Source organism: Cololabis saira, chromosome 11 (assembly GCF_033807715.1).
Source record: "Cololabis saira isolate AMF1-May2022 chromosome 11, fColSai1.1, whole genome shotgun sequence".
NCBI classification, from domain to species: Eukaryota; Metazoa; Chordata; class Actinopteri; order Beloniformes; family Belonidae; genus Cololabis; species Cololabis saira.
In genome coordinates this window covers 11,433,397-11,448,169 of record NC_084597.1, presented here as the reverse complement: position 1 = coordinate 11,448,169, position 14,773 = coordinate 11,433,397, and the positions used below count along the sequence as shown (strand labels likewise).

General features: G+C 34.6%; 1 protein-coding gene across 1 annotated transcript in view; it reads left to right on the top strand.

The window, feature by feature from the left end:
* The window catches only part of pcsk5a (proprotein convertase subtilisin/kexin type 5a), a 93,827-nt gene extending 82,945 nt beyond the window's left edge, over positions 1–10,882 (top strand). Inside the window, 5 exon segments of the mRNA XM_061733588.1 lie at positions 6,149–6,180; positions 6,182–6,202; positions 6,204–6,251; positions 7,455–7,653; positions 10,437–10,882. Of these exon segments, the coding sequence (XP_061589572.1) occupies positions 6,149–6,180; positions 6,182–6,202; positions 6,204–6,251; positions 7,455–7,653; positions 10,437–10,882 (746 nt within the window).
* Positions 10,883–14,773: the final 3,891 nt, after the last annotated feature.

Genomic DNA, 14,773 nt, shown 5'->3' with positions numbered 1-14,773 from the left:
CAACCCGCGGCTCTAGAGCCGCATGCGGCTCTTTAGCGCCGCCCTAGTGGCTCCTGGAGCTTTTTAAAAAATGTTTGACCTTTTTTTCCCTTTTTTTTTTCTTTTTTTTCTTCTTTTTTTCTCTTTTTTCCTTTTCTTTCTTCTTTTTTTCTATTCTTTTCTTCTTTTTTCCTTTTTTTCCTTTTTTTCTCTCTTTTTTCTTACTTTTTCCTTTCCTTTTTAATCTCGATATTTCGACTTTTTTCTCAAAATTTCAACTTTTTTCTCAAAATTTCAACTTTTTTCTCAATATTTTGAATTTTTTCTCAACATTTGGACTTTTTTCTCAACATTTCAACTTTTTTCTCGACATTTGGACTTTTTTCTCGAAGTGCGTAATGAAAAAAAAACTTCCCCCAGTTAAATCGAATATAGATACATGCAGCATGTGTTGTCTTCATTCTAAGGTTTATACAAGACTTTTCATTTTTTGCGGCTCCAGACATATTTGTTTTTTGTGTTTTTGGTCCAATATGGCTCTTTCAACATTTTGGGTTGCCGACCCCTGCTCTAGATGGCATCACCTCGGCCTCCGGTACTCCAGTTAGGAACCTGGTAAAGTTGCTTTCGTCAATGAAAATTATGACTAAATATCATCGTCAACGAACCTTTATCACCTGACGAAAAAGCGAGACGAGGCGAAACGAATGCTGGTCATGGGACGATAACGATAATTAAATATATAATGCAAAATTGTAGATGAATAAAAACGAGACTAAAATGTATATTACAAAGTAAAACCTCTGTTAAATGTTTCTTCTTTTTCGTTGACCAAAACGAGGCGAAATGTTATAACAAAAATCCTTAATATACATTTTTTTTTTGTATAGATGTCTTTATTGAGGGCATTAAAAAAAAAAAGAAATAAGATTTACAATAACAATATAATTATCAATATTTTCCCCCCTTTTTTTTTTTACTTTTCATAACATTAATTAAACCAAAATAAATAAATGATAATAATAATTAAAAACAAACAAACAAAATCATTACATCATTCAAAATCATTTAACATATGTCTATCAATACTAGAACAAAAATGAATAATAAATTAAATAATCAAGTCCTGTGTAAACACATTCATTAATATAGTCGATGATTCCGATCATTAGTCCAATAAAAGCAAAAAATCCAAAAAAGGTCCCCAAATAAGGTCAAAGTCTCTAGTTTTTTTTCTAACGGAAAACAATATTTTTTCTTAATATACATTTTTAAGTAGTTTCCTCTGTTTTAGTTCTGCTGCTGGGTGACGTCACGTCCTCAATCCCAGTCGCGGCCACAAAATCACAGGAAAAAATACATATTTTTTTTATATTTATCAAATTAAAGCGTCTTCTGTATCTAGAATGAATGTATTCTTGAGTCTATAAGGTAACAATAATATTATAATAATAATAAGATGACCTGGTTTGAATTGTAAAATGGGTTTGGCTAAATACAATCTTTGACTAAAACGAGACTAAAATGGTCCTGAACAATTCTGACTAAAATAAGACTAAAATGCTCAGACTTTTAGTCGACTGAAACTTGTCACAACTAAAAGGAGTATGAACGTGACTGAAACTAATAAAAACTAAAATGATAGCTTGATCCAAAGACTAGACTAAAACTAAAATTGAAACAGGCTGACAAAAACACCACTAGAACCTGGAAGTTGTTTTTGACCAGAACTGTCCTTCTGAAAGTAGGATGGGAGGAAGAAACTTCAGGATACCAGCTTCCTCTCCTTTGGAACCAGCTGCCAGTTTGGGTTTTGGAACCAGACACCTCCTATACCTTTAAGATGAAGCTTAAAACCTAAAGTTTATAGTTAGGGATGGACCAGGTAACCTAAAACATCCCTTAGTGATGCTGCTGTACAGTAGACCTGGATTATCCCATGATGCACCTCTCCTCAGTCTGTTCTCTTCCACCCCAACTCTATAATGTCATCACCAGCATGTGCTCCTGATCTGTTGTTGTTGCACACACATCCTCTTCCCGGTAGGGATGGGCGATATGGACTAAAAAATGTATCACGATTATTTCTGGCATTTATCCCGATAACGATAAAAATGACGATAAAAAAAATACCAATTCAACTCCACCTTTGTAACTATAAATCTATCACCACATTCAGTCTTTGGAACCCCCAAAACACTGTTCGTTCTTTCTTTCTTTCTTTCTTTCTTTCTTTCTTTCTTTCTTTCTTTCTTTCTTTCTTTCTTTCTTTTCTTTCTTTCTTTCTTTCTTTCTTTCTTTCTTTCTTTCTTTCTTTCTTTCTTTCTTTCTTTCTTTCTTTCTTTCTTTCTGGCTCACATGTTTCTTTCTTTTTTTCTTTCTTTCTTTCTTTCTTTCTTTCTTTCTTTATTTCTTTCTTTCTTTCTTTCTTTCTTTCTTTCTTTCTGGCTCACATGTTTCTTTCTTTTTTTCTTTCTTTCTTTCTTTCTTTCTTTTCTTTCTTTCTTTCTTTCTTTCTTTCTTTCTTTCTGGCTCATATCTTTCTTTCTTTCTTTCTTTCTTTCTTGCTCATATCTTTCTTCCTTTCTTTCCTTCTTTCTTTCTTGCTCATATCTTTCTTTCTTTCTTTCTTTCTTTCCTTCTTTCTTTCTTGCTCACATCTTTCTTTCTTTCTTTCTTTCTTTCTTTCTTTCTTTCTTTCTTTCCTTCTTTCTTTCTTTCTTTCTTTCCTTCTTTCTTTCTTTCTTGCTCACATCTTTCTTTCTTTCTTTCTTTCTTTCTTGCTCATATCTTTCTTTCTTTCTTTCTTTCTTTCTTGCTCATATCTTTCTTTCTTTCTTTCCTTCTTTCTTTCTTTCTTGCTCACATCTTTCTTTCTTTCTTTCTTTCTTTCTTTCTTTCTTTCTTTCCTTCTTTCTTTCTTTCTTTCTTTCTTTCTTTCTTTCTTTCTTGCTCATATCTTTCTTTCTTTCTTTCTTTCCTTCTTTCCTTCTTTCTTTCTTTCTTTCTTTCTTTCTTTCTTTCTTTCTTTCTTGCTCATATCTTTCTTTCTTTCTTTCTTTCTTTCCTTCTTTCTTTCTTGCTCATATCTTTCTTTCTTTCTTTCTTTCTGGCTCACATCTTTCTTTCTTTCTTTCTTTCCTTCTTTCTTTCTTTCTTTCTTTCCTTCTTTCTTTCTTTCTTGCTCACATCTTTCTTTCTTTCTTTCTTTCTTTCTTTCTTTCTTTCTTTCTTTCCTTCTTTCTTTCTTTCTTTCTTTCTTTCTTTCTTTCTTGCTCATATCTTTCTTTCTTTCTTTCTTTCTTTCTTGCTCATATCTTTCTTTCTTTCTTTCTTTCTTTCCTTCTTTCTTTCTTTCTTTCTTTCCTTCTTTCTTTCTTTCTTGCTCACATCTTTCTTTCTTTCTTTCTTTCTTTCTTTCTTTCTTTCTTTCTTTCTTTCTTTCCTTCTTTCCTTCTTTCTTTCTTTCTTTCTTTCTTGCTCATATCTTTCTTTCTTTCTTTCCTTCTTTCTTTCTTTCTTGCTCACATCTTTCTTTCTTTCTTTCTTTCTTTCTTTCTTTCTTTCTTTCTTTCTTTCTTTCTTTCTTTCTTGCTCATATCTTTCTTTCTTTCTTTCTTTCTTTCTTTTTTTCTTTCTTTCTTTCTGGCTCATTTCTTTCTTTCTTTCTTTCTTTCTTTCTTTCTTTCCTTCTTTCCTTCTTTCTTTCTTGCTCACATCTTTCTTTCTTTCTTTCTTTCTTTCTTTCTTGCTCATATCTTTCTTTCTTTCTTTGCTTCATATCTTTCTTTCTTTCTTTCTTTCTTTCTTTCTTTCTTTCTTGCTCATATCTTTCTTTCTTTCTTTTCTTTCTTTCTTTCTTTCTTGCTCAATTATCTTTCTTTCTTTCTTTCTTTCTTTCTTTCTTCTTCTTTCTCTTTCTTTCTTGCTCATATCTTTCTTTCTTTCTCTTCCTTTCATTCTCTTTCCTTGCTCATATCTTTCTTTCTTTCCTTTCTTTCTTTCTTTTCTTGCTCATATCTTTCTTTCTTCTCTTTCTTTCTTTCTTTCTTGCTCATATCTTTCTTTCTCTTCTTTCTTTTCTTTCTTTCTGCTCACATCTTACTTTCTCTCTTTCTTTCTTTCTTTCTTTCTTTCTTTCTTGCTCACTATCTTTCTTTCTTTCTTTCTTTCTTTCTTTCTTTCTTTCCTTCTTTCTTTCTTGCTCACATCTTTCTTTCTTTCTTTCTTTCTTTCCTTCTTTCTTTCTTTCTTGCTCATATCTTTCTTTCTTTTCTTTCTTTCTTTCTTTTTTTTCTTTCTTTCTTTCTGGCTCATTTCTTTCTTTCTTTCTTTCTTTCTGGCTCATATCTTTCTTTCTTTCTTTCTTTCTTTCTTTCTTTCCTTCTTTCTTTCTTTCTTGCTCATATCTTTCTTTCTTTCTTTCTTTCTTTCTTTCTTTCTTTTTTTCTTTCTTTCTTTCTGGCTCATTTCTTTCTTTCTTTCTTTCTTTCTTTCTTTCTTTCTTTCTTTCTGGCTCATATCATCCTTCCTTTCCTTCCTTCCTTCACATACGTTGTGCGTCGATTTAACGCAGAACCATAAATCATCTTTACACAAAAACGTCACAAACAGGAATTTATCGTTTTTACCGTGAGATGACAAATTCTTACCGTGGGGAATTGTTTTTGACGGTTTATTCGTGAACGGTAAAAATATCGCCCATTTCCTAGCTTCCCGGTCCTCTCAACCCCCCAACCGGTCGAGGTAGATGGCCGTCCTTAACCTGGATCTGCCAGAGGTTTCTTCCTGTTAAAGGGGAGTTTTTCCTGCCTACAGTCGCCCGGTGCTTGCCCAGGGTGGAGGATTGTAATCCTAGAGAAGTCATGATACATCTGTTCCTTAACAAAGCAATAATTACTATAGTTATTCTTATATTGGCTTTGTTTTAATTGTAACTAGTTGAACTGTATTCTGGAAGTGTGTTGAGATAATTGCCGGGTATTTAGCGCTGTATAAATGAAGCTGCATTGAATTGAATTGCCTGACAAAACATCTCCAGGGGAGGAAACTCAGCATGTCGTGATGTCTATCAGCTCCAGACCTTCGACTGGAAAGGATTTTAAATCAAAGTTTTAAAAAAGGATGGTATACTTATAATTAGGGCTGGGGATCGATTCAAATGTCAAGAACCGATTCGATGTCCGATTCTTAAGATTCAGAATCGATTATCAAGATTTGATTGGATCCGATTTGATTCGATTCCGATATTGATTTGGTTAGTGTTATTAAAACTGTTTTTTGAGCTGTTGCATGAATTATATGACTGTAGTTGTGCAAAATATTACTACTAGTATTATATTGAGATTAATCAGCAAGTATTGGCAGCTAATGATGCTGTAAGGACCAATCAGCTCCCAGAATGCTGATAGAACTGCTTTCAGAAACATCATGTGGGTCAGAATTACCAAACAGATCCAGGGAGGAAACAGGAGACGGATGAAATCGGTTTTATTTTTTTCCCACATTCCCTTTTTATTTGTTCCATTTTTCGGTCTATTTTGGTTTTTAATTTTTGAGCATTTGGTTTTCAGCATTTTTTGCAAATGTAACCCCAAGACAGCATATAAAGTAATGAAATATAGACAATTTATACAATAATAACCTAACACTTTAATGTTTTCATACCTTTAAACATATTTAAAGGCAAAAACATGGCACCAGTTATTCTCGTGTCCAACAAAACATTCCTTTTTTGGGGATAAACAAAAAAAATAACCAAAAGTTGTAATGTAATGATGAAAAAAAAAAAATACATAAATAAATAAATTTAAAAAAAATTTAAAAATCGATCTTCGATTTTTAGGAATTAATATGAGAATCGATTTAGAATTGGGAAATCGATTTTTTTCAACACAGGCCTACTTATAATGACCGCTACTCTACTTAAAATGGCTGTTATTCCAAACTTGTGTCGTATTTTTGTGAAACCTCTTGAATTAAAGCTGAAAATCCTCACGTTGGTCATATCTTGACTGGTTTACGTAAAATCCCTTTGTGATCGTCCAAATACCGCTGAACTTAACGGCATGCTGCTCTTTGTTTTTGATGAAATGAAACTTTGAAAGTGTTTTTGGGAGAGAAGTACTGATGTTCGCCAGACTCACCGTTTGAGTTTGTGTTTTTACAGGAAAAGCTTCCCGGTCCTGTGACTCCTGCTACCCCTGGATACCTGCTGTCAAACGGGCAGGTGTGAATCCCTGTGTGACATCGGCCAGTATCCCGTTATAACGGTAACTCCACTTTTATAGTTTTCAATTTTAAAAATGTTAACCTAATTTTCTTTTTCTTAATTAAAAACAGGTTTACCCCAGGCATTCACCAAAATAATTTCAACTAATGTTTGGGCCTGAGGTACCATTAGGGTTGCCACCCGTCCCGTAAAATACGGAATTGTCCTTTATTTGAGAAAAAAATGTTGTGTCCCGTATTGAACTAATACGGGACACGATTTGTACCGTATTTTCATTAACTTTTACACCATATTCTAGTTGAATTATTGAAATAAATTAACTTTTACACCATATTCTAGTTGAATTATTGAAATAAATTAACTTTTACACCATATTCTAGTTGAATTATTGAAATAAATTAACTTTTACACCATATTCTAGTTGAATTATTGAAATAAGTTAACTTTTACACCATATTCTGGTTGAATTATTGAAATAAATTAACTTTTACACCATATTCTAGTTGAATTATTGAAATAAATTAACTTTTACACCATATTCTAGTTGAATTATTGAAATAAATTAACTTTTACACCATATTCTAGTTGAATTATTGAAATAAGTTAACTTTTACACCATATTCTGGTTGAATTATTGAAATAAATTAACTTTTACACCATATTCTAGTTGAATTATTGAAATAAATTAACTTTTACACCATATTCTAGTTGAATTATTGAAATAAATTAACTTTTACACCATATTCTTCACCTGTATGTATATTATACATCTGGGCTGATGTGGACATACGTAGCATAGGAGGATATTTCAGTTACTAGTATGGTTGTCTTCTGTACAGTCATGCTAGTTCAATGCTATTAAAGCACTTTAAACTTTAAATCAAAGCATTTCGTTTTTTCATATAAAATAAACACATTTTTATTCAGTTTAGAAGTTTTGGGGCTTTTTTTTTTTGGCTCCTGCGCTGCTGAAATCAGGGCGTCCCTTATTTCTATTTCTGAAAGGTGGCCACCCTAGGTACCATACTCTTATCAGACCGACTTATTACGGCACCGGGAGCGGCCTCAAACAAGCCGAGAGACAACGATTAATGCGGCTAATTTTCTAAATGAGTCTTCCTGCTCCTGTTGAGAAGCAGCTGATTGAGACCGTTTGACAGACAGAGATGCAAGTTAATTCACTCAGCTGAGAGGATGTTGGTCATTTTCATTTAGCGTTCTCCGTCCTGCTTCCCCTCCGCAGGGTTCGGATCCCACTTGTGAGGAGTGCGAGCGCTCCTGCCTGGAGTGCCGGGGGCCCGGTCCGTCCGACTGCACCGTGTGTCCCGCTCAAGCCATCCTTGAAGCTGGCGGGCGCTGCTTGCTGTGCTGTCGTCATGGAGACGAAGGGGAGGATGCTGCCACGCCGCAGCAGGACTGCTGTAACTGCACCGAGACTCGAGGTCGGCTCCACTAGCCCCATGTTTTTTTTTTAACATGTTTCTTTATTGGGTAATCCATGTAAATTATATTACACAATAAACATTTCTTTTAAAGGGTTCGACAGAATACCCCGTTTTATATTTTACCATACACACTCAAAAAAAAAAAATAAATAAATAAATAACTAAATAAAATTAAAAAAAATAAATAAATAAATAAATAAGGACACAAAACTTAACATAACAAACACCCCAAAACACACACACTGCAAAATACGTAATTATAAACAGGTCCCAAAGTAAGTACCAATTACCAATCAAACTCTGACTGAAGACAATAATAATAGGAAAAATAAAGTAATAAACTAAAATACAGGACACGCAAAACAGCAGCAACAAAAAAAGTTAAAAAAAAAAAAAAAAAAAAAAAAAAAAATAAGATAAATAAATACAAATTAAAATAAACTGACATAAGAGGAACCCTAAAAAAAAATGAGACATGGTTAGCAATATCATACTTCTCTGTAATTAAGTTAAATCAGATTAAATTAATCTTCCAAGGATGCCAAAGAATTAACGAAAGAAAGAATAGGTTCCCAAATATAAGAAAACTTATCAGAGCAACCCCTAATACCGTATTTAATTTTCTCTAAATATAAAAATGACATCAGGTCTTTCAACCAAGAGTTGGGAGATGGAGGTTTTTGGTCCTTCCATTGAAGTAGAATACGTCTACGAGCTACAAGAGAGGAGACTAGCCCCATGTTTGTTTGTTTTAGTTTTTTTAATAAAAGTAAATTAAAACGGGGCTGCGTTATGACTTGAGGGTGGAAAGATTTCAGGTAGGCGGGAATGATTTATACTAATTAAAATTATATATCTCCCAATCACATCTCTCTCGTAGAGCACACCAGGCCGGTGACTAATTAGACTTTCATTGTTTTTAATGATCCGTCTGTAGTTGCAATATTTGATTGATCACTTCTTCTATAAAACATCCGGAAAGCGGAAAATGGCAGTTATAATTTGATATCAAAGTAATCATTTCTAATTTTTCTGCTTTGGCTGACCGTCATCAGTTAATCTCCACCTGAACTAGCAACACAGAACGAAACACAAACCCACCAGTCTTCATCACACAGTAGCTGTAACCTCAATTTTCTCCAAAAAAAACTTCAGCTCAGTAATTTTAAGGTTTGTAATTGGAAAAAAAAAAAAAAACCTTGAGGGTTTCAAGTAATTGAGTTTTTATACGGAGGTTGTAATGACCGTGAAGGAGGAGCATCTATAATAGCATTTCTACTTTACTTCCTCCTAATCCACATCAGCGTTCCTTTTCCAAAACATTGAGCTTCACGTGTTATGTGCTGAGTGCCTTGTGAATTTTGTCATCCTGTAATTTCTCTTGCCCTTTGGACACTTCGCTGTAAAAAGGAGGCAAGAGAACACACCAATGGACTTTTTATCAATGCAGGATTAATTAAACTTAAAGATATTATTGAGTTACAGACTTTATTGGTTATGTTCAATGCAAAAAGCAGAATATTGCCTGAAAATATACGTTTTTTTGTGTTTAGTTCAGAAGATAAGGACCATAGGAGGAAATTTGATTTTAAACATCCGTTTGCACGCACCACTTTAAAACAAATGTGTATTTCAGTATGTGGTGTAAAATTATGGAACTCCTTAACAACTGATTTCAAGGATTGCAAAAATATTCAACAGTTCAAGAAATTGTATAAAGACAACACAATTAGACAATATGAATTTAACGGGTAAAATATATTTTGTTGTTTTTGTTTTTATATTGTTGGTGAGTTAGTGTGTATGTTTTCTTATTTTTTTGTTTTGTTTTTTTCATTATTTCTTTTTTTTGGTATTATATAAGTAGTGATTGTTGAACAGACGGACAGACCATCTTCATATGAATTGTTTTATTTTTTTTGAGAAAGGGGCTTGGTATATAAGGCTTTCTTCTTCTTGCCCCTTTTCCATCGTGGAATGGAACATATGTGAACTATTTCCATGATATGGAATTAGGGTTGCAAAATTCCGGGAATTTTCAAAGTTGGAAACTTTCCATGGGAATTAACGGGAATATATGGGAATTAACGGAAATTAACGAGAATAAATAAGAAATTTACAGAATTAAAGGTTGGCCCTTAACAGGGAACTTAAATATAGTTGGGGGAAATATATTGTAGCATAGTCTTGGCTGAAACAACCAGATTTAATGCAAGTACACTCCTCAATCACATGCACACAGCACATTGCTTCCTGCAGGGAAGCTATTGAGGCCACGCCCCCTACATGCACTGTGCATTCCTCCATCACATGCACAGGTGATTTCTTGAAGCCTGGAGGCCACACATTTGAGCTCAAAGCACAAGGCTATTGAAGCCACACATTTGAGCCCACGGACTATATAAAGTCAGTAAGTTTTGATAATATTATGGGGTAAATATATTTGATCTATAATGGTATTAATGTTTAACTTGCAAATATTAAATAAAAATGTATTAACACAGTAGCTAGCTAGCTGGTAAGTTAGGTGCTAATGTTTGGATATGATACAGTTTGTTTAAATTACCCCCAATTTCCAGTTAATTCCCATAAATTCCCAATAATTCCCATAATTCCCATGGAAAGTTTCCAATTTGGAATATTTCCAAAATTCCCCAGTTTAACTTCCCATGGAAAGTTTCAGGAAATTTTCCACCCCTTTGCAACCCTATATGGAATAAATAAAAATGAAATGAAATAAATATCACATCCGTTTGTGGACTTGCTGTTTTTCTCTCCAGGAGAGTGTGTTCTCAGCACCAACTTGGCATTCAGGAATGACGAGGAAGAGGAGTTCAGAGGCAGCCTGACAATCTTCATCTTCGCCTGCGTCCTGCTCGTGCTGGCGCTCGTGGCGGTCGTCTTCCTCGTCAGACACTCCAGGTCCAAGAGCGCACAGTCGGACCTCCCCCCCCGCGGCTACGAGAAGCTGGGATCTGGCGGGGGGTTCGGCCAGAGCGGCCGGGCCGGCTCCTCTGGAGGCCGGTTCCAGGAGGATCAGCTGGTCGACATCGACAACCGCCGCCCGGGGAATAAGGATGACGAGGACGACGAGGACGACGAGGACGAGGACATCGTTTACATGGGAAAGGACGGCACAGTGTACAGGAAGTTTCGGTACGGGCAGCTGGGGGAGGACAACGACGACGAGCTGGAGTACGATGACGAGAGCTACGCGTTCCGGTGAAGCACAGATCCGCTCTTCTGTTGTGTCTCTCCCTCTTATGTTTATCTCCTCCCGCCCTGAGGCACGGACCTATTTATTCTTCACTGAATAAGCTCAACTAAATGAGACGTGAGAAGTTATGAGTTGCATTTTACGAGGTCCAGTCACAAAAACAGATGTGCTGTGGAAATTTAGCACACTTAAAGGGAACATGCTATGCCCACCCCCATTTTTAAAATAATACATGATTAAATAACATAATAATGTTGACATATGTAATGTGAGCATGGAGTTCTCCATGCACTGAGCATCAGAGGTGTCAAGTAACGAAGTACAAATACTTCGTTACCTTACTTAAGTAGAAATTTTGGTTATCTATACTTCACTGGAGTAATTATTTTTCAGACGACTTTTTACTTTTACTCCTTACATTTTCACGCAATTATCTGTACTTTTTACTCCTTACATTTTAAAAACAGCCTCGTTACTCTATTTCATTTCGGCCTTTAAAAAAAAACTATCCAGTTAAATTGCTCCATCCGGATAGAGTGAATTTGGTTGTGGTTGTTTCAGATGTTCTTGTCCAGTTTTGTTCTTACATCCGTTCCCTCAGATTCCTGCAACTAAACTTGGATGTACATTCCAATAAAGGTTAGGATAAATGATAACATGCCTCTGAAGTTTGACTTTTTGCACCATTACAATACTTATAGGCAACTAGTCATCATATCTTCTGCTCTCTGAAACACATGTTAATGCTCAATAGTACACATATATGCTTCTTTAATATATTTGCATTATACTAAGATGCATTCATTTTCAATGGCTTTTGTCCTTAATTGCTTTTTTCCCCTTACATTACTTTTACTTTTATACTTTAAGTAGTTTTGAAACCAGTACTTTTATACTTTTACTTGAGTAAAAAACTTGAGTTGATACTTCAACTTCTACAGGAGTATTTTTAAACTCTAGTATCTATACTTCTACCTGGGTAATGAATGTGAATACTTTTGACACCTCTGCTGAGCATACCTCAGTCCATGGAGATACTAAACCGTCATTTGGCAACAGATTAATGTTTTTTAGCTCACTGCAGGTATTTAACATGTAATTGTAATTTTGGTGCATTTTCCTTCCCGTTAACAGAAACACGTGTATAAACAGCCCCTGATTTAGGTCTTAAGCTATCAGATATGTCACGAATTAGGCTGGTGAATAGGCACACGGCGTTGCTTTTAGATTCTGCAGATGGTTGGTGCTGATTACGAGCTGATGAATCTGGAAAATGTCAGTGTCATTTCAATCAAATTTTTACCAAATTCTTGATTTGCTTCTAATAAGATAAGATATCCTTTATTTTCTCCCTCAGTGGGGAAACTTATTTTTGTTGGCAGCAGTACACTTAGCACACACATGCAGGGGAGGGGTAAAAAGACTAAAAAGTCAGAAATAAAAATATATAAAAAATACAAAAAATATATATAAAATATGTATAATCACAGAAATATGAACAGTATATACAGTTGGTTGAAAGAAGAAACAAAAAAAAGCAGGTGGAGTGTTGTGAGGTAGACTGGCAGATTGGCAGATATTGCACATCTTATATATAATAAAAGGGATGAAAACCTAAAAATTATCGTTATTGGTTTCCCAGTGAATTAAATAAAAAAAAAATACTTAATAAATCTCAGAAGTTAAGTTATTCAAAACTTTAATCAATTAAAACTCAAAACCTGTAAACGTATGCTTAAATTCCGCTAGAAGGGATGCTGGGCTCCTTTCACAGGAAAATATTTTGTTTATTGAAGATAAGAGAACGTGTTCGTCTGTCCAGATCCGATATGATGAGGCAAAGAGAAGTCAAAGTAAATCAGTGAACATGTTCAATAGGCAACTTTTTCGCTCATTATTTCTCGATTAAAAACAGCAGACTCAAAAGTTGTAGTGGTAGTTTGATGCCTGACCAATCGAAAAGGGAGCAGGGTTGAGGCTGCAGCTATACCAACGTGAATAAATAAGTTACTCCTGTTGAGTCTGTGAATCGAATTTAACATAATATCCCCTTTAAGATTTAAAAAAAAAAAAAAAAAAATACATATTTAGGTTTTTTTGGTAGAACTTGTCTACGACATCCCAAGTATAAAACATTATCATGGGAATTTGCCAGGTTTTCTTTGAATCAACTCTTTTTTGTTGTGATGTTGAACTAGTATTTAAACCAAACCTTTGATCTTCTGCATATTTTCACGTTACAGATTGAATTTTAATGGGAAAATGTTTAAAATAATAAAGAAAAAAATGTACATAAAAGATATTGTGCTGCAAATTGTGACTTCACAAGACATAAACTGATGAGTCATTATTTGGCAGCAAAACATTAAAATTGTGACTAAATACTGACAAGACTGAAAAACACCAGCCAAGTTTAGATTCGTTTTTATTGACTTAATGGATCGTAATCCTTCGTTTCTTTGCACATCGGCAGTTTTTATTCTTAGAGGATCACCAGTTATCTAATGAGGGGACATGCACTGTTGTATTAACATACACATGAATGTGGACACACACACACACACACACACACACACACACACACACACACACACACACACACACACACACACACACGGATAAGATGTGTTTGGTTGTGAACCCATCATTATATTTATCTGAGTTTTTCTTTCCCTGATCTGACAGAAACTGTTTTGCATTTAAAGGGGACCTATTATGAAAAACAGGTTTTTTCTTGCTTTAACATATATAAAGTGGTCTCCCCTCAGCCTGCCAACTCAGAGAAGGAGGAAAGCAACCAAATTCTGCAGTGTCTGTACAGCTATGGAGCCAAATCAAGGCCAAAAGTTTTGCTAATTTGAAAATAAAATTTGAACCTGAAAATTCTTTTTTACAGTTTCAATTTTATTTTTTTCAGTATCAGATCTTTTTTTCAGTTTCAAATCTTTTTATTTCAGTTTCAAATCTTTTTTTCAGTTTCAAATCTTTTTTTTTCAGTTTCACATCTTTTTTTTCCAGTTTCAGTTCTTTTTTTTTTCAGTTTCAAATTTTTTTTTCAGGTTCAGACTTTTGGCCCCGATCTGGCGTGGGGGGCGTGGCATCAACTGAGAGGGGCGTGGCATCATGAGTGACAGCAGAACAGAGAAGGCGGGGGACGTTCCTCAGTCATGTTGCCTTCAGGAATCGTAGGTTGCAGAAGTTATCAGTAGAAGTTATCAGTAGAAGTATGATTCAACACTATACACCATATTCACGCGATTGGCAGTGGAAAAAACTGATATTAGTGACACATTTCTGTTTAAAAAGCTGTTTTAGACCGTACTTGGTAGTATGTGGAAGTGGGAAATGTCAAACTTTAAAGTGTGGCTGTTGAACTGTACAGTCTGGCATAGTTTATTGCTTTTATACTGCGATTGGTGCCAAGTAACAGCTTTTTAAACAGAAATGTGTCACTAGTATCCGTTTTTCCACTGCCAATCACGTGAATATAGTGTATATACAGTGTTGAATCATACTTCTACTGATAACTTCTGCAACCTACGTTTCCTGAAGGAAACATGACTGAGGAACGTCCCCCGCCTTCTCTGTTATGCTGTCACTCATGATGCCACGCCCCTCTCAGTTGATGCCACGCCCCCCACGCCAGATCGGGGCCAAAAGTCTGAACCTGAAAAAAAAAATTGAAACTGAAAAAAAAAGATGTGAAACTGAACAAAAAAAGATGTGAAACTGAAAAAAAAAGACGTGAAACTGAAATAAAAAGATTTGAAACTGAAAAAAAGATTTGAAACTGAAATAAAAAGATTTGAAACTGAAAAAAAGATCTGATACTGAAAAAAATAAAATTGAAACTGTAAAAAATAATTTTCAGGTTCAAATTTTATTTTCAAATTAGCAAAA